The sequence below is a fragment of the Heptranchias perlo genome, chromosome 9 (genome assembly GCF_035084215.1).
Source record: "Heptranchias perlo isolate sHepPer1 chromosome 9, sHepPer1.hap1, whole genome shotgun sequence".
NCBI classification, from domain to species: Eukaryota; Metazoa; Chordata; class Chondrichthyes; order Hexanchiformes; family Hexanchidae; genus Heptranchias; species Heptranchias perlo.
The window spans coordinates 3,839,233-3,860,051 of NC_090333.1; the positions used below are offsets into that span (position 1 = coordinate 3,839,233).

At 45.8% G+C, this 20,819-nt stretch overlaps 1 protein-coding gene across 5 annotated transcripts in view; it reads right to left on the reverse strand.

Moving 5' to 3' along the window:
* Window positions 1-2,064: 2,064 nt before the first annotated feature.
* LOC137325098 (mucolipin-2-like) overlaps window positions 2,065-20,819 on the reverse strand; it is a 102,628-nt gene continuing 83,873 nt past the window's right edge. Inside the window, exons 12-14 of one of the 5 annotated variants that reach the window (XR_010963814.1) lie at window positions 19,408-19,487; window positions 5,180-5,328; window positions 2,065-2,872 (exon numbers count right to left, since the gene is read on the reverse strand). Coding sequence is in view for 4 of the 5 variants with exons in the window: in XM_067989814.1 (XP_067845915.1) it covers window positions 19,093-19,183; window positions 19,408-19,487 (171 nt within the window). In the remaining variant the exon portion in view is untranslated. Of the gene's footprint in view, window positions 2,873-5,179; window positions 5,329-19,044; window positions 19,184-19,407; window positions 19,488-20,819 lie in introns of those variants that run through there. The other 4 variants (XM_067989818.1, XM_067989817.1, XM_067989814.1 and 1 more) reach the window with 4 other exon arrangements.

A 20,819-nucleotide genomic window follows, 5' to 3' on the forward strand; every position in this document is an offset into this window, starting at 1 on the left:
AAACTGTTTCATTATCTTGATGCTTTGTCCCAATATCATTTCTCTGTATTACAGTGATTCCTTCCTTTATTAACATAGCCACCCCACCTCCCCTTCCTTCCTGCCTGTCCTTCCTGATTGTTAAATACCCTGGCATATTTAATTCCCAGTCGTTGTCACCCTGCAGCCATGTTTCTGTAATGGCCACAAGATCATACCCATACGTAGTTATTTGTGCCGTTAACTCGTCCATTTTATTACGAATGCTACGTGCATTCAGATAAAGAACTTTCAAATCTGTTTTGTGACGCTTAGTTCCTGCTTTTTCCTTTTTTAACACTTTACCTATTACTCCATACCTTCTGTCCCTTCCTGTTACGCTTTCCTCTCTCTCCCTGCTCAGGTTCCCAACCCCCTGCCACTTTAGTTTAAACCCTCCCCAACAGCACTAGCAAACACTCCTCCTAGGACAGCGGTCCCGGCCCTGCCCAGGTGCAGACCATCCGGTTTGTACTGGTCCCACCTCCCCCAGAACCGTTTCCAGTGTCCCAGGAATTTGAATCCCTCCCCCTTGCACCATTCCTCTAGCCACGTATTCATTTGAAATATCCTCCTATTTCTACTCTGACTAGCACGTGGCACTGGCAGCAATCCTGAGATTACTACCTTTGAGGTCCTATTTTTTAATTTACCTCCTAACTCCCTATATTCTGCTTTTAGGACCTCATCCCCTTTTTTACCTATATCGTTGGTGCCTATGTGCACCACGACAGCTGGCTGTTCGCCCTCCCCCTCCAAAATGTTCTGTAGCCGCTCCGAGACATCCTTGATCCTTGCACCAGGGAGGCAACACACCATCCTGGAGTCTCGGTTGCGGCCGCAGAAACGCCTGTCTATTCCCCTTACAATTGAGTCCCCTATCACTATAGCTCTGCCACTCTTTTTCCTCCCAGCCTGTGCAGCAGAGCTACCCGTGGTGCCAGGAAGTTGGCTGCTGCTGCCTTCCCCTGATAAGTCATCCCCCCCAACAGCATCCAAAGTGGCATATCTGTTTGAGAGGGGGATGGCCACAGGGGACCCCTGCACTACCTGCCTGCATCTCTTACTCTTCCTGGTGGTCACCCATTCACTTCCTGCCTGTATACCCTTTACCTGCGGTGTGACCAACTCGCTAAACGTGCTATCCACGAGTTTCTCTGCATCGCGAATGCTCCACAGTGAGTCCACCCGCAGCTCCAGCTCCGAGATACGATCGGTCAGTAGCTGCAGGTGGACACACTTCCCGCACACATGGTCGGCAGGGACACTGGTAGTGTCCATGACTTCCCACATCTTGCAGGAGGAGCATATCACGGGTGCGAGGTCTGCTGCCATGACTTGCCTTAGCTTAGTTACCCCTTTTAAATTACGTTGAAATTAGAAAATGTTAACTATACTAGGGACCTAGGTTCACTAAAAAAAAACACTACCTGCTGTAAAACCTGCAGATCTTCCCTTTCTTATTACTTTACTTACAGTAAAATGGTAGAAATACTCACCTGAACCTACTCACCAATCAGCTGCCTCCCCTGTGCCGCGTCACTTTCTGACTGGTGACGTCACCCTGAACTCTGCCGCTGGTCTCAGAGTCTCGCTCTCAGAGTAAGCTCTGGTCTCGCTCTCTCCGCGCTGTTTATATCTCCGCTCTGGTCTCGCTCTCTCCCGCTGCTCACCGACTGAACTCTCGCTCTCTCCGCGCTGTTTATATCTCCGCTCTGGTCTCGCTCTCTCCCGCCGCTCACCGACTGAACTCTCGCTCTCTCCGCGCTGTTTTTATCCCCGCTCTGGTCTCGCTCTTTACCGCCGCTCACCGACTGGACTCTCGCTCTCTCCGCGCTGTTTTTATCCCCGCTCTGGTCTCGCTCTTTACCGCCGCTCACTGTTGGAACTGTTCTTGGGCTGCCTATCCGATCAAATCTGAATGAACCTCAGTTTTTATTAATGTTCGTTTGAAGTTCATGTCTTTTTTTAACCTTAATATTGAATCAAAAAAGTAGTGGAATCAGGAGACAAAGAAAAAGGCAATAAAATGAGCTAAACTGTGAACAGTTTTATAAAGGTTTAATCTCATAAGAAATTAAAATACATTATATATATTTTTATGGAATAGAGTTCGTCTCCATTCCTCCATCAGCACAGAACTGCACTTAAACAAACTACATTCCAGTCGGTATATTAACCTGTATTTCTGTGTGCGTAGCTCTCCAGCTTTTATAGTTTGATAAAAAGTTACATTACATTGGATGGGATTCCTTAAGGCAACGTTCACAAAATGAAAACGGTATCTTATCTGTAATTACCAAATCAAGACTGACATTCAGAAATGGCTTTGACAAACAGAACTTAGTGCTACATCGAAGTGACCGCAACTGACTGATGAAAGGATGGGGAGAAAACCTGAGATTTCAAGTGTGCACATATTTTTTTTTTTGTACGCACGGGCACAGCAAATAAAATCGATGGCTCGTTATTGCTAGGTGTTAAGATCATTCGAATCGCAAAAGCAAGTGCATGGCCGTTTTCGTATCTAGACGGGTTAATATGTTCATGTGTGTGGTGGACATCTGGTTTCCCACGTGAAAGTATAAAATTCTCTGGCGGTCATGCCCGCGTCCAAGCAGTAAAAGCTCATTAGTAGCTTTCTTCCTTTCCGGCTGAGTAACTCTGATTGCAGTCAGTCAGCGAGATCACAGTGAGCCATTGCCCAGGGCATCACTTCCATTAATTGGTTGGACACGATGGGACATATATTGTCGTCCCTTCACCGTCGCCGGCTACAACGTTCAGAAACACAAGAGTCAGTGAAACATGTGTTTAAATTAGTAGCCTGTCATCGTCATCATCACTGCATTGTCTACGGAAAGAAATTATCCATTAGTAATGGCACATTTTAATAAAACGTTGGTTAATTACATTTGTCTGGGGAGGATCAAAAGATATTCTTTTTAAATTAGTCTTCACCATCTTTAATGACATGAAAATATAACTGATGGGTAAAGCGGATGATATCTAAGAATCATAGAATCGTACAGGGCAGAAGGAGGCAATTCGGCCCCTCGTGCCCGTTCTGGCTCTTTGAAAGAGCTATCCAATTAGGCCCCACTGACCTGCCCTTTCCCTTGCCCATACAATTTTCTTCCCTTCAAGTATTTATCTAATTCCCGTTTGAAAGTTACTATTGAATCTGCTTCCACCGCCCTTTCAGGCAGTGCATTTCAGATCATCACAACTCGCTGCGTAAAAAAAATTCGCTTCATCTCATCTCTGGCTTTTTTTGCCAAATACCTTAAATCTGTGTCCTCTGGTTACCGACCCTTCTCCCAGGAGAAACAGTTTCTCCTTATTTACTCTAGCAAAACCCTTCATGATTTTGAACACCTCTATTAAATCTCCCCTTAACCTTCTCCGATCTAAGGAGAACATCACACAGTATGAAAGCTTGAAGAAATAAGTCTGATACCTATGAGATGATTACAGACTTTATATTATATATGGCTTAAAATGCCTAAATCATAACCCTATATATGTTATCAAGTACATAACAGAATGATTCCAGCCCTCTACACTGAGATTAAAATATACACTCCCTCTGGCTATAGGTGTCATATCAGCATGAAATCTTTAGCCAGAAGCAGTGCAGCCAAGGACGATGTGGACTTGGGCAAATACTGGAGGCAGGCTTTAATCTTCCGTGTGTGTGCCAGGCTAGTAAAGAGTGAAAGTGTACCTGTGCCGACAAAGTTTGATTTACCCGATGCCATGCTACGTGTAACAGGGTGATACCAGGTACCAGTGGAAACATTCAAAATCAGTTCATTTGCGGCTGGATTGAACCTGGCACAGTCCGAGTTATTATAATAAAATTTAAACCTGGGCTACTGGTATTTCGACAGCTTGTCACTAATAAAATGACACCGGGCACCGATAAAGTCACCTTGCTGGCATTAATGTGGATATCAATGCATGTTGGGATACAAACACCGTCTGAAAACCATCGTCGACATCAAGAATCAGATCCCAATTTAATATTCAGGTTTTCATGCTGAATTCACACCTATCGCCATGTACAATCCAAGTACAGAGCAGCTACATCACACTCCAGTCTGTAGCTGTAAGGAGCATTTTGATGTGATAAAGAGCTTTATATAAATGCAAGTACTATTTATTATAGCTGCTCCACTACAGTTGACTTGGTGTTGGGAGTAGTGCTGTGTTGGTTCTAGTGTGCCAGCTGGATACACCCAGTTACCCTAGAAACCAATGTGTTGTTAGACTATGCCATTGTGTAATAAAAAAAGGTAGCAGATAAAAGGATTATTTAATGCAATGTATGTAATCATGAAATGCATTTAATATGTAACCACACATATTAATCATATGTTTGTATTATCATAGAAATTTATGGCACAGAAGGAGGCCATTTGGCCCATTGTGTCTGTGCCGGCCAAAAAAGAGCTATCCAGCCTAATGCCACTTTCCAGCTCTTGGTCTGTGGCCTTGTAGGTTACGGCACTTCAAGTGCACATCCAAGTACTTTTTAAATGCGATGAGGGTTTCTGCTTCTACCACCCTTTCAGGCAGTGAGTTCCAGACCCCCACCACCCTCTGGGTGAAACATTTTCTCCTCAACTCCCCTCTAATCCTTCTACCAATTACTTTATATCTTTGCCCCCCGTTATTGACCTCTCTGCTAAGGGAAATAGGTCCTTCCTGTCCACTCTATCTAGGCCCTTTATAATTTTATACACATCAATTAAATCTCCCCTCAGCCTCCTCTGTACCAAAGAAAACAACCCCAGCCTATCCAATCTCTCCTCATAGCTAAAATTCTCCAGTCCTGGCAACATCCTCGGACATCTCCTCTGTACCCTCTCGATCACATCTTTCCTGTAATGTGGTGACCAGAACTGTACGCAGTACTCTAGCTGTGGCCTATCTAGTGTTTTATACAGTTTTGGCATAACCTCCCTGCTCTTATATTCTATGCCTCGGCTAATAAAGGAAAGTATCCCTTTATCTTAATCACCTTATCTACCTGACCTGCTACCTTCAGGGATCTGTGGACATGCACTCAAAGGTCCCTCTGTTCGTTTACATCTCTCAGTATCCTCCCATTTATTGTGTATTCCCTTGCCTTGTTTGCTCTCCCCAAATGCATTACCTCACACTTCTCCGGGTTGAATTCCATTTGCCACTTTTCTGCCCAGCTGACCAGTCCATTGATGACTTCCTGCAGTCTACAGCTTTCTTCCTCGCTATCAGGCACATGGCCAATTTTTGGATCATCTGCAGACTTCTTAATCATGCACTCTAGAGAGAAGAGAGATTGAGTAGAATGGGCCTATACTCTCTGGAGTTTAGAAGAATGAGAGGTGACCTCATTGAAACATATAAGATTATGAGGGGGCTTGACAGGGTAGATACTGAGAGATTGTTTCCCCTGGCTAGAGAATCTAGAACTAGGGGGCATAGTCGCAGGATAAGGGGTCGGCCATTTAAGACTGAGATGAGCAGGAATTTCTTCAAGCAGAGGGTTGTGAATCTTTGGAATTCTCTACCCCAGAGGGCTGTGGATGCTGAGTCATACTGAGAGATACAAAAGGAGTCATACTGAGAGATACAAAAGGATCCAGAGGGGCAATTTTTTCACTCAAAGGGTGGTGAGTGTCTGGAACGAGCTGCCAGAGGCAGTAGTAGAGGCGGGTACAATTTTGTCTTTTAAAAAGCATTTGGACAGTTACATGGGGAAGATGGGTATCGAGGGATATGGGCCAAGTGCAGGCAATTGGGACTAGCTTAGTGGTATAAACTGGGCGACATGGACATGTTGGGCCGAAGGGCCTGTTTCCATGTTGTAACTTCTATGATTCTATGATTCTATATTCAAGGCTGAGATAGATAGATTTTCGGGCTCTAGGGGAATCAAGGGATATGGGGATCAAGCGGGAAACTGGAGTTGAGGTAGAAGATCAGCCATGATCTGATTGAATGGCGGAGCAGGCTCGAGGGACCACATGGCCTACTCCTGCTCCTATTTCCTACGTTCTTATGTTCTACATTTAAGTCTAAATCATTGATATAAACCACAAAAAGCAAGGGACCTAGTACTGAGCCCTGTGGAACCCCACTGGAAGCAGCCTTCCAGTCACAAAAATACCCGTCAGCCATTAGCCTTTGCTTCCTGCCGCTGAGCTAATTTTGGATCCAACTTGCCACTTTCCCTTGGATCCCATGGGCTTTTACTTTTCTGACCAGTCTGCCATGTGGGACCTTGTCAAAAGCCTTGCTAAAATCCATGTAGACTGGGATACATTTCATCCGGGCCTGGTGATTTATCTACTTTCAAAGATGCTAATCCCCTTAATATTTCCTCCCCCACTATATTTATCCCATCCAATATTTCACACTCCTCCTCCTTAACTACAATCTCTGCATCGTCCCCCTCATTTGTGAAGACAGACGTAAAGTATTCATTGAGAACCATACCCACATCTTCCGCCTCCATACACAGGTTACCTTTTTGGTCTCTAATAGGCTCTACTCTTTCCTTAGTTATCCTCTTGCTCTTTATGTATTTATAAAACATCTTTGGGTTTTCCTTGATTTTACTTGCCAATATTTTTTCATGCCCTCTCTTTGCTTTCCTAATTTCCTTTTTAATTTCACCCTGCACTTTCTATACTCCTCTCAGCTTTCCCTAGTATTGAGCTCTCGGTATCTGATATAAGCTTCCCTTTTTGCCTTATCCTACCCTGTATGCTCCTTGACATCCAGGGGGCTCTAGATTTGGGAATCCCACCCTTTTTCTTTGTGGGAACATATTTGCTCTGAACCCTCACTATCTCCTCCTTGAATGCCCCCCATTGCTCTGACACTGATTTACCTTCAAGTAGCTGTTTCCAGTCCACTTTTGCTAAATCACATCTCAACTTAGTAAAATTGGCCTGTCCCCAATTGAGAACTTTTTCTCCTGATCTTTCTTTGTCCTTTTCCATAACTACACTAAATCTAACTGAATTATGATCTCTACCACCAAAATGCTCTCCCACTGATACTCCTTCCACCTGCCCATCTTCATTCCCTAAAACTAAGTCCAGAACTGCCCCCTCTCTTGTTGGGCTTGCTACGTACTGGCTAAAAAAATTCTCCTGAATGCAATTTAAGAATTCTGCCCCCTCTATACCTTTTACACTGATTCTATCCTAGTTAATATAGGGTAGTTGAAATCCCCTACTATTACTGCCCTGTTTACCTCAGAAATTTGCCTATATATTTGCTCTACTATCTCCCTCTGACTGTTTTGGTGTCTATAGTACACTCCCAGCAGTGTGATTGCCCCTTTTTAGTTCTTCAGTTCAACCCATATGGCCTCATTTGATGATCCTTCTAACATATCATCCCTCCTTACAGCTATAATTGTTTCTTTAACCAATACTGCCACCCCCTCCTTTTTTATCCTCATCTCTATCTCGTCTGAAAACCCTGTAACCAGGAATGTTGAGCTGCCATTCCTGCCCCTGTTTAAGCCATGTTTCAGTAATAGCTAAGATATCAAACTTCCAAGTGTCTATTTGTGCCCTCAGCTCATCTGCCTTATTCACTAGACTCCTTGCATTGTAGTTTATACCATTTAGCATTGACAAATTCTTTTGTTGTCTATTTTCTAGCCTTTGTTTCCTCAGCCTTCCAGACTCACTTTCTAATTTTCTGTCTTCCATTTCCAGCTCTGCTTCTCTCCCTTCTGAATCTACGCTCATGTTCCCATCCCCCTGCCAAGCTAGTTTAAACCCTCCCCCAACTGGACTAGCAAAATTGATGAGGGTAAGTCTGGCCTCCTCAAGGTTAAGTCAGTGTGCCACATGATCCTCAGCTACAGTGTATAAATATACAGCTCGAACAAAGGTTCAGAGTAGAGGAACCCCCAAGGGTGCAGACCAGATTTGTCCGGATGGACGTAAATGCTGGCAGGAGCCTAATGCCCGTGTAGTCTGAGGAAGTCTGCAGAAAGTAGGATCCGCAGGATCCAAGGGGTGGGGTCCGAGAGGACCGCGAGAGGCGCAAGGCCAAGGCACGAGCTCTACCCAGCGTGGAAATGGTTAATATATCTCCAGTTTCCATTCTGTAAACTGCTGCTTAAATACGAAGTGTATTAAACTGTTCTTTGCATTAAAGTACTTGCCGCATAAGCAATTGGTGTCAACTCGAATCTTTTGGAATTGGGAAATAAGTAGCAGAGCAGGGGCTCCCCAGAGTGGGGGGGGGGGGGGGGGGGGGGTCATCGACCCTATTCCCAATAGCCTGATTAGTCAGAATCTAGTGATGCACATTGAAGCCATGCAACTTTTCAGCATGTAGCCAGAGTGGGGGTGGTGGGGGGGGGGAAATGGGCTGTACACAATGGGCACCTCTAAACCTCAAGAGGGGCCCCCCCTTTTGTTTTGGAGTGTCTATTGACACATGACTGTCAGTGAGTTGCACTGTCAGTCAGTCAGTGAGTTGCACTGTGGCAGCCAATGAGTTGGAGGCGGGGCGTGACTTGCGGCAGGACGCACAGCAAGCAGTGTATTTCACAGCAAACAAAGTCTGTATACTCAGCAAACAGCAAAGCAAACAAAGTCTATTTACAGAGTCTATTTAAAAAGAGTCTGCAGCAAACAGAACTCATGATCGAAACTGCAGCAACTTCTCCCGATAAAAGCAGGGTGATTTCTCCAGCAAAATGCAGTGAATGGGGGACAGTGACATAATGCAAATTATGCACATAGATTCAATCCCAGACACCTCCCTTCGACAGCACCTCCCAAACCCGCGACCTCTACCACCTAGAAGGACAAGGGCAGCAGGCACATGGGAACAACACCACCTGCACGTTCCCCTCCAAGTCACACACCATCCCGACTTGGAAATATATCGCCGTTCCTTCATCGTCGCTGGGTCAAAATCCTGGAACTCCCTTCCTGACAGCACTGTGGGAGAACCTTCACCACACGGACTGCAGCGGTTCAAGAAGGCGGCTCACCACCACCTTCTCAAGGACAATTAGGGTTGGGCAATAAATGCTGGCCTTGCCAGCGACGCCCACATCCCGTGAACGAATAAAAAAAAACTTACAGCAGTGTAGTCTCCAGGCGTGATTGATGGGGGAATTACACAATCATCTGCATTCTGGCCGGGAACAGTAGTGTCACTATATGCAGCCCTTTTGTTTCCTCCTCTTCTGAAGACACAACTGTTGCTGGGGTACAGTTCGAAAGATACCAGTCACCCTCCTGCATCTCATCTAAGGGATCAAACCAGCTTTACCTGCACTACCATTAAGGAAGCTAGATTCCCATAGTTTAATGTCCCTCACATACCAGTCTGTGCACGGGCAACACTCAGTTTTGGAAGAGTAAATTTCTGAATTGCAGTATGCAATCTGGCAGTACACTCATAGCTAATATTATACTAGATTCACTCTGGCAAAGATCTTGGTGTTGCAATATGGGTATGTGTCAAGCCTTGGCTCAGTGGATAGCACTCTCGCCTCTGAGTCAGCCATTGGTTGTGAGTTCAAGCCCCATTCCAGAGACTTGAGCACAAAATCTAGGCTGACACTCCAGTGCAGTACAGAGGGAGTGCTGCACTGTCGGAGGTGCCGTCTTTCAGATGAGCTGTTAAATCGAGGTACCGTCTATCCTCTCAGGTGGACGTAAAAGATCCCATGGCGTTATTTTGAAGAGCACGGGAGTTCTCCCTGGTGTCCAGGTCAACATTTATCCCTCAACCATCATCACTAAAAAACAGATTATCTGGTCATTATCACATTGCTGTTTGTGGGATCTTTCTATGCGCAAATTGGCTGCCATGTTTCCTACATTACAACAGTGACTACGCTTCTTGGCTGTGAAGCGCTTTGGGACATCCGGAGGTCGTGAAAGGTGCTGTCGAAATGCAAGTCCTTTCTTTTTCTTTACGTAATAAGTTGGTTTATATCTTTTTACATAGTCCATGTCACGTTTGTTAAAACAGTTAATTTATTTGAAAGCCACAACTCTCTCACACAGTTTTGACAAACCATAATGGTGTTTAATAAAAAATAATATAACTGTACCATTTAAAAGAGAACTAAGATCGCTTGGCTGTGGTGTTCAAAACATGTATGGCACCAATCTCACATTTCTGGCTGGCTTTCATTCTATATTACACTCCTGCAAATTCAGTTTGAGTTATAGTGGTTGGAAAGGAGCAAATGGTTTACTTAAAATAGGTCTTCAGCTTTACTCACTGGGAGTTCTGCCCTGTAAAAGAGAATCTCTTAACAACTAGCCCTATATACAAACATGTCGGAGAAATACTTTTATCCTATGACTAAGTTTAAAGCTTTAGTTAAAAAGGTAAGTTAAATGTTGAAAACACATTGGCAACTCTGAATTTTTCGAGGCCCATTTAACAAAACACGTTTGGCGTATCGCACACCTTCTTTCCTGCCACTGCATCCACCATTTTGATCGCTTTGGGGCGTTTGTAGAGTTGCATAGGATCTACAGCACAGAGACAGGCCATTCGGCCCAACTGGTCTATGCCGGCGTTCGCGCTCCTCACGAGCCTCCTCCCACCCCTCTTCATTTAACCCTATCGGCATATCCTTCTATTCCTTTCTCCCTCATGTACTTGCTTAGCTTCCCCTTGAAAGCATCTATGCTATTCGCCTCAACTACTCCTAGTGCTAGTGAGTTCCACATTCTAACCACTCTCTGGGTAGAGAAGTTTTTCCTGAATTCCCTGCTGGATTTATTAGCGACTATCTTATATTAATGACTTCTAGTTTTGGACTCCCCCCACAAGTGGAAACATTTTCTCTATGTCTACTGTATCAAACCTTTTAATGAGAGGAATTTCCAGGATTTTTTCCCCGCCCTGAATTGGCCTGGGTTTTTTTTTATTATCTGTTTCTTTGCCTCTCCCAGGAGATAACATGGCTGCTGATGGGCGGAGGAGGGGACCACGAGGCTCGGTTGCATCATTGCTGTATGGGACAGGTTCGATGGACCAGCTGGTCTTTTCCTGTCCTACACTTGCTTATTTTCTTGTAACGTTCATGGCATTTTTTTTAAAATCTGGAATTTGAAATGAGTAGTTTTAATAACCTTTCATCAACTGACTGTAGATGTGACATCATGTGCATACTTTTGACAGCACTACAAAGCTCTCCTCTCCACTGATTATCTCTTCTGACTGCACTTTTGTTGTTAAAATGTTCTGTTCCACGGAAGTGCCTGAATACAGCTCATTAACAATCCTCATCAAGTAATAAGGCATCCTTCAATATCTGTCAATTACAATCAGCCCGCACTGCGAAGCTGTAGCAAGACTGGAACTAAAATGAACTATTTAATCAGTGCGAATTACTATAATGCATTAGCCTAACAGTTCTCCAGCTCAAAATGACACTCAGTTCGAACCAGGCCAATTTGCAGAGACGGGCTTTTCAAGGCCATTTTTTGGCAATCCAAACTGGGCCAATTTGGTTTGCTTCCACCAATTGCTCCCATTCTTTCTCCTTTATCTGAAGGCAGTATCTTATGCTGGGCCAGGGCTCTACTGGAGCCAATCGCTCTCAACCGTGTGGCTGTTCTACACGCGCCAAGCTAGGAAGTGTTGAATGTCAGCAGCTGTTCGGCCATCGGGAGCATCACAGCCCGACCTGATCCAGTTGCCACACACGGACTTTACTTTCCGACGGGCATCACTGGCTAGCAATGAGGAGGGAGAACGCCGGCTGATTTTCCCACTCCCCAATCGTCGCAGGTGCTGACGGCAATTGTAGCCGTCCCAAACGCCACCTTGGCTGAACTCAGCACAGATTACAAAACCCAAAAAGGCGGGATCTTCTGCGATTCGTCTCCTCCCAACTAATGACGTGCCTCCTCTCCACACAACACAACCAAGGCACAGCAACAGTTTGTATCAGTAACTACAGAATCATAGAATCATATAGCACAGACGGAGGCCATTCAGCCCATCGTGCCTGTGCCGGCTCTTTAAAAGAGCCATCCAATTAGTCTCACTCCCCTGCTCTTTCCACATAGCCCTGCAAATTTTTCCCCTTGAGTGTTTATCCAATTCCCTTTTGAAAGTTATTATTGAATCTGCTTCCACCGCCCTTTCAGGCAGTGCATTCCAGATCATCACAACTCGCTGTGTAAAATTTTTTTCCTCATTTCCCCTCTGGTTCTTTTGCCAATTACTTTAAATCCATGTCATAGAATCATAGAATCATAGAAGTTACAACATGGAAACAGGCCCTTCGGCCCAACATGTCCATGTCGCCCAGTTTACACCACTAAGCTAGTCCCAATTTCCTGCACTTGGCCCATATCCCTCTATACCCATCTTACCCATGTAACTGTCCAAATGCTTTTTAAAAGACAAAATTGTACCCTCTGGTTACCGACCCCCCTGCCACTGGAAACAGTTTCTCCTTATTTATTCTATCAAAACCCTTCATGATTTTGAACACCTCGATCAAATCTCCCCTTAACCTTCTCTGCTCTAAGTAGAACAATCCCAGCTTCTCTCCACACAACTGAAGTCGCGCATCCCTGGTACCATTCTAGTAAATCTCCTCTGCACCCTCTCCAAGGCCAAGTGTGAGAGTAATGCGCATTTAACGTTGACTGGAGTTTTTAAATGTAAAAGCACCCCTTGTATAGCAATGGATTAGTGGCATGGCGTGCTCCTAGACCAGTGAATACGTTACCCTCCTGACTGCAAAGACCCCCACTGTTGCGCAGGAAACACCTTTGCAGAAGTTGCTTCCCAACCTGCCACGAACACCTGTGAAGTGTCTTTAAAACTCTTTTCCTTGTTTTCAGATCACACCATGTCCTCGCCCCTCCCCATCTCTGTAACCTCCTCCAGCCCTACAGCCCTCCGAGAACTCTACGTTCTTTCAACGCTGGCCTCCTGTCCATCCCTCACTTCCTTTGCCCCTCCTTGGCGGCCGCGCCTTCAGCTGCCTGGGGCCGAAGCTCTGGAATTCCCTCCCTAAACCTCTCCGCCTCTCTACCTCTCCTCCTTTGAGACTCTGTTTAAAACCTACCTCTTTGGCCAAGCTTTTGGTCACCTGTACTAATGTCTCCTTCTTTGGCCTGGTGTCAATTTTTGTCTTGGGCCGTTTTACTACGTTAAAGGCATTATAAAAATGCAAGTTGTTGGTGTTGTGTGTCTCTACGTGTGTTGGGGGACGGGGTGGGAGGTGGAGTGGTATCACCAAAGCTGTCAGATTGTTTGTAAAATCACTGTCAGTTCACTGATGTCCTTCAGGGAAGGGAATCTGTTGCCCCTTATCCAGTCTGGCCTACATAAAGGAACATAGGAACAGGAGTAGGCCATTCAGCCTCTCAACCCTGCATATCTCGATAACCTCCTCGAGCTCTACAGCCCTCTGTAACCCTTAATATCCTTGCCCAACAATAATCTATCAAACTCAGTTTTTAAATTTTCAATTGACCCCTAACCTCAACAGCTCTTTTTTTTTTTGGGGGGGGGGGAGGGGAAGAAAGTTCCAGATTTCCATGACCTTTTGTGAGAAGAAGTGCTTCCTGACATCACCCCTGAACGGCCTGGCTCTAATTTTAAGGTTATGCCCCCCTTGTTCTGGACTCTCCCACCAGAGGAAATAGTTTCTCTCTATCGACCCTATCAAATCCTTTAATCATCTTAAACACCTCAATTAGATCACTTCTCGATCGTCTATACTCCAAGGTGTGATTATAGACCATACCCTTATCCCATAGTTGACTCTTAAATGTCCTCTGAAGTGGCCTAGCAAGCCAATCAGTTGTTAAAAACAATCGCTGTAGAAGGCAGCCCACCACCTCCTCAGGGCAACTTGCCTTGGCACCACTGCCCACATCGTAAGAACGAAGAAAAAAAAAAGTTTGCCAGTCACATTCCCTGGCATTTCAGATGGGTCTCCCGCCCAACACAAAGCAAGATTACAGGTGGGCAAAGTTCTACTGAAAGTCTTGAGCTGATGTGAGACAGAAGCCTGCTTCAAGTCAGAGTGAGACATCTGGGGGGTAATTTTACCTCCCAAGAACGGGTGGGTTGGGAGCGGGTGGGCAGTAAAAATAGTTTGTTTTTGGAGCGGGACCGCATCCCGGCTCCAACACCCTCCACTTCCGGGTTTGATCCAGGTCCATTTGGACGCGCGCGTAACAGGAACCCGGAAGTCCCGCCCCCACTTAAAGCCGCTGGGCCGATATTTAAAGGGGCAATGTACCTCATTGCAATAGTTGAGGCGCTTAATATTTTGTGTATTAGAAATGTCAAACAAATTTAACCTTCCTGTTCGGGTTTCCCATCGCTTCCGATTCACATCAGGCGAAAGCAGGCGGGAAGGACTGGGTCCACGAGGTGAGTGAGGGCCTTTATTGCACTTCTTGTGGGTCTGGAGGAGCAGGAGTGCTTCATCCAGGCCCAACAAGCTCACCTGGTGCGATCGTACCCCCGACGATCGGCCGACCCAACCCCCCCCGCCGACGGTGGACCCCCCCCCTTTCAATGGCGGACCCCCCCGATCTTCTCCGAGGCCCATCTAATGTTGTTCGCGTCCCCCCCACCTCCCCCTCACCCCTCTGACTTTTCTTCCACGATCTCTCACTCCTTTCCCTCCCGACAGGGAGCCAGCCCGTCAATCCGGCTGCCTGACGAGCGGGAAACCCGGAAGCACAAACACTCACCTCCAGTTGAGTTGCGATCGCAGATGGCGACGCACTCACTTGACCTCCCGGGTTCCCCACGCGAATATCTAAAGTCGGGCTGGGTTTCCGGCTCCCGGATAAAATCATGCCCCGCGGTGCAAGTGCAGCACAAAATGACTGCAGTCTGTGTAATTTGCAACCGAGTAAAGTCAGTGAACAGTGATCGTCCTGCAGCAACTCCCTCTCAAAGAGTGTGTCTCATTATTTAAAAAAATCAAGCAGGTCAAATACACCACCACCATCCATCTAGGTCCTTTTATTTAAAAAAAGCACACTGGGCTGGATTTTGCTATCGTTCATTGGACTTGCATTTGCCCATTGGGGTTTTGCACAGCAAGCTCCTGTACGTTAGAGATCCAAACAGCGCGACGCCCCCTACAGGGCATCTGGGACTTGTGTGAACGGGGAAAACAACTGTGTGTCTCCTTAATCAATCAGATTGAAGAATCGTTAATGAGCAGCGCAGAGTCTGAACCAGGACGTGTAAGTTAGAATAGTGAATTCGATGTCAAATCAGGTGCAGAAAGCAAAATAAAAGAGAGGGAAAGAAAGATTGGATTAAGAGACAGAGATAAAAAGAGACAGAAAGAAAAAGAAAACATTTTTTTATTTACATTTTTGAAAAAAATCGCCAACAGTAATTAAAAGCTGAAGGAACGAGACTCCACACTTGTAAAAATAAATTTTCAGGTTGTCTGCAGTAATTAAGACTTACCGTTAAAATGGTATTTAGACTTCAAATGACTATTTTAGGTGAGATTGGTCTGTATCTATGAGGTAAGTACAGGAGCTTCACACCGTTCAATACATTTGAATGGGGAGCCAGACGGCGAGATGCCTTATTCATGCGGCTTTTGGAGGAGCAGCACATCTGGAACAGCAACTTCCGGGTTTCCGCGTTTAACTGCGCGTGTGCAGTCGCCGGAAGTTACTGTGCGATTTGTACGTGAGTAACGGCGCTCACCGTTATTTTTACAGCGAAATCCAGCCCAATATACCTCCAGGTACGAGGGGGACTGATTGACAGTGTAACAGAGATGTTACTGTATGAAAGTAAGGATTATAATGCAGGTTTACACTCTAGGAGTGTAGCTAACAGGAATGGGCATCTACAGTGTAAACAAGTCCCCAGATCCCTTATCCCATGACATCGTGCGCTGCTCCCTCACGGATACCTGTGAGTGATTCCCGTCCCAGTGTCTCCCCGGCTGGGAACACCACTGTGCACCCGCTGATCCCAGCAGCACAAGATAACAAGTCTTAAACGGAAACATTCAAATAAATCGCGTTGGGTTTGGCGGAGGTGAAAAAAAATAAGAGATGCTGCTCCTCTGGTCGATTTTGTTGAAATGTAGAAAACACAACGTTACATACAGAGGTGTCAGCCTTGGCTCAGCGGGTAGCACTCTCGCCTCTGAGTCAGAAGGTCGTAGGTTCAAACCCCACTTCAGGGACTGGAGCACACAATCCAGGCTGACTCTCCTAGTGCAGTACTGAGGGAGTGCTGCACTGACGGAGGTGCCGTCTCTCGGATGAGATATTAAACCGAGGCCCCGTCTGCCCTCAGGTGGACGTAAAAGATTCTACAGCACCATCTCGAAAAAGTACAGGTGAGTTCTCCTTAGTGTCCTGGTCAATATTTATCCCTCACCCAACATCATTAAAACAGATGATGTGTTTATTATCACACTGCTGTTTGTGGGACCTTGTCCTGTGCAAATTGGCTGCCGCGTTTCCTACATTACAACAGTGACTACACTTCAAAAGTACTTCATTTGCTATAAAGCGATTTGGGACGTCCTCAGATTGTGTAAGGTGTTTTATAAACGCAAGTTCTTTTAATTATAGATGAGAATTACAGATAGGGAAAGACCATTCTTTAAGGTTGCATCTTCTACAGAAATCCTTTCCTACAATCAGCGTTCAACATGCAGCTCAATTATAGAGACGGAGAGAGATGAGGGTGGGTGGGGAGGTAGCTTGGGGTGGGACAGTGATGATTTTGTTATATTGATGAATCGCTCCCATTCAGTAATTCTGCAGAATCCATCCCAATTGATGTCAAATTTTGTTTGATAATCACTCCTGTGAAGCACCTTGGGACATTTTACTATGTTAAAGGCGATATATAAATGCAAATTGTTCTTTAATCGGGGAGGTTTTAAGTGGTGAGGACCGTATTGGCTAGACCTTATGTATTTCTTCACCTTCTCGGTTCCTTTTGTTCGTCTCCGGTGCCTTTGTTGTACTGAGATTACATCGAATGTAGCACAGAAACAGGCCATTCGGCCCAACAGGTCCATTGCTGTGCTGTACTTAGTGTCACAACTGTGGCATCATCTAAAGCAGCTCCAACTGTGTTGATCTCACTCTTTTATACGACTAGAGTTGTCTCTGAACTGAAGAATATTACCAGGGGTAACTCGGTGGGTGATGTGAACTGCTACCGGTGCCACCCGAGGCACCGATACCCTCCCACAGCAAGAGTTTTAACAGGTGCCTCCGGCAAAGTCTCACACTGGCACGCACTTGGCATCGAGCCCTGGGTGGATTTGACCAGAGTGGGGAAACTGCATGTCTGCAAATGCACAAAGCAAAAAAGCAACTGCTCCACAGCAACCCTCACACACGGGCCATTAGTTCAAAGTCGCATTCAGGTCTCCAGCACTGCCCTGTCCAGAGTTTCCCCCGATGTCCGGGGATGTTCCGTACAGCTCAGCAATGGTGAAAGTGCATTGCTGGCTTGTAATAGGCAGGTCAAGAGGTCGCTCGCTCCTCCTACGGCCAGAGCCTGGACTCGATGCCAAGTGCGTGCCAGTGTGAGACTTTGCCGGAGGCACCTGTTAAAACTCTTGCTGTGGGAGGGTATCGGTGCCTCGGGTGGCACCGAGCAGTTCACATCACCCACCGAGTTACCCCTGGTAATATTCTTCAGTTCAGAGACAACTCTAGTCGTATAAAAGAGTGAGATCAACACAGTTGGAGCTGCTTTAGATGATGCCACAGTTGTGACACGAAGTACAGCACAGCAATGGACCTGTTGGGCCGAATGGCCTGTTTCTGTGCTACACATTCAATGTAATCTCAGTACAACAAAGGCACCGGAGACGAACAAAGGGAACCATGGAGGTGAAGAAATACATAAAAGGTCTAGCCAATACGGTCCTCACCACTTAAAACCTCCCCATTTAAACAACAACATTGTGCATTTATATATCGCCTTTAACATAGTAAAACATCCCACAGCGCTTCACAGGAGCGATTATCAAACAAAATTTGACTCTGAGCCACATATTAGGACAGGTGACCAAAAGCTTGGTCATAGAGATAGGTTTTAAGTAGCGTCTTAATGGAGGAGAGAGAGGCGGAGAGGTTTAGGGAGGGAATTCCAGAGCTTAGGGTCCAGGCAGCTGAAGGCACGGCCACCAATGGTGGAGTGATGGAGTCACTTATATCGGTCAAAAGGCGATAACCATTTTACACTTTCATTTACGTCAATTTCAAAGCTGCCGGTTACAGCGTCTTAAGAGCTCCGTTTATTTCAGGCAGAAACGGCTGTGCTTACTCGTTAAGGTGCACTGAATGCAAGAACAAACACAAGTAAATACCAACTCGTTAATCTTCAATTACCTTTTCTGTACTTAAGGCCTTTTAATCCCCTCTAAATGGGGGGGGGCCGGGGGGTTACAGTTTGCACTAAGTCAAAAGCAAAATACTGCGGATGCTGGAGATCTGAAATAAAAACAGAAAATGCTGGAGAAGCTCAGCAAGTGAGGCAGCGTCTGTGGAGAGAGAGACAGAGTTAACGTTTCAGGTCAAAGATCCTTCGTCAGAACTGGAGGTAGTTAAAGGTTGAACAGTTTTTAAGCAAGTACAGAGCTAGGGAATGGGGGGGTGGGGGGTAAGAACAAAAGGGAAGGTCTGTGATAGGGTGGAGGGCAGGAGTGATTAAATGACAAACGGGATGATGGTGCGAGGCAATAGGAGGGTGGGAATGGGACAGGTCAAGAAAAGAAAAGAAAAGACTCATCTTTTGTTCCCGTTTGTTCTTTCCTCCCCTCTCTTCCCCCCTCCCCCCCCCCCGCCCCGCCCTTCCCCTGGCTCTGTACTTGCTTAAAAACTGTTCAATCGTTAACTATTTCCAGTTCTGACGAAAGGTCATCGACCTGAAACATTAACTCTGTTTCTCTCTCCACAGATGCTGCAGGGTGTTTCCATGGTATTTCTGGTGCAGATGGCACCCGACAGAAATGAGGAGAGAACCCCCCTCCCGTCTGCCCCTATTGGCATCTGGGCTCAAACCTCTTGCGTGGCACGAACATCATTAACCCTCCTGCTGGGGTTGGCAGCACAGTGGGGCGTGGGAACGGGTAGAGCGGGCAGTCGGAGGTGACGCCTCTCCCCAGAGTCCAAGCCTGGATATTAAAAAAAAATACAAGACTCTGAGTTACAGGTAACAGGGCCCAAGAAACCCTCCCAAAAAACGGCACAAATCAAGAGATAGAGTTAATATCCAGAAAAAAACATCCCTTCTGATCTCACAGACATCTCCTCTCGTTCACCACAACCTCGAGTGACCAGAAGGTCACGTCTGTCTCAAAGCTGGACCCATCTGCAAATCTCATCTTACACGACGTACCTGCTCCACCCCGGTGTCGTCGGGCAGACTTTGGTGAAGGTCTGCAAATCTGTCTGTGGAAATCCATTCTGCTGATACTTCTGTGGACATGAAACAAAAGCGAGGAGATAACAAATGAGATCTTTGACTTAAATATTTCGCAGATCAAACAGCACAGAGTAAGCAATCGTGTGGCGATTGTACAGCAGCTGGCCTTTCTAATCAGCATCATATCATAGTATCCTAGTAGGTACAGCATAGGAGGTGGCCATTCGGCCCATCGTGCCTGTGCCGGCTCTTTGAAAGAGCTATCCAATTAGTCCCACTCCCCCTGCTCTTTCCCCATAGCTCTGTAAATTTTTTCCCTTCAAGTATTTATCCAATTTCCTTTTGAAAGTTACTACTGAATCTGCTTCCACCACCCCTTCAGGTGTTATAAGCAGGATAGCCCAGTGGTGAGGGATAGAACACTAGAGCCTGGTCTTCAGTTGCTTCCAAGCCTTTATTCACAGAGCTCCACATTACACACATCACACCTTAGATAAGTTCTCTTACACATGGATACAAGAGAGTCCCAATTGATATGCACCACCTGAACACAATTAACACTAATTGAAATAAATCACATGGATACAATTCACATCAGGCAGTGCATTCCAGATAATTGCAATCGCTGCGTAAAAAAATGTTTCCTCATGTCGCCTCTGGCTCTTTTGCCGATCACCTTAAATCTGTGTCCTCTGGTTACCGACCCTTCTGCCGCTGGAAACAGTTTCTCCTTATTTACTCTGTCAAAACAGTTCATGATTTTGAACACCTCTATCAAATCTCGCCTTAACCTTCTCTGCTCTAAGGAGATCAATTCCAGTCTCTCCACATAACTGAAGTCCCTCATCCCTGGTACCATTCTAGTAAATCTCCTCTGCACCCTCTCTAAGGCCTTGACATCCTTCTTAAAGTGTGGTGCCCAGAAATTGAACACAATACTCCAGCTAAGGCTTAACCAGAGTTTTATAAAGGTTTAGCATAACTTCCTTACTTTTGTACTCTATACCTCTATTAATAAAGCCCAGGATCCCGTATGCTTTTTTAACAGCCTTCTCAACATGTCCTGCCGCTTTCAAAGATTTGTGTATGTGCACCCCCAGGTCTCTCTGTTCCTGCATCCCCTTTAGAATTGTACCATTTAGTTTATATTGCCTCTCCTCATTCTTCCGACCGAAATGCATCACTTCACACTTTTCTGCAATAAATTTCATCTGCCATGTGTCTGCCCATTTCACCAGTCTGCCTATGTCCTCCTGAAGTCTGCTACAATCCTCCACATTGTTTACTACATTTCCGAGTTTCATGTCATAGAATCATAGAAAGGTTACAGCACGGAAGGAGGCTGTTCGGCCCATCGAGTCCGCGCCAGATCTATGCAAGAGCAT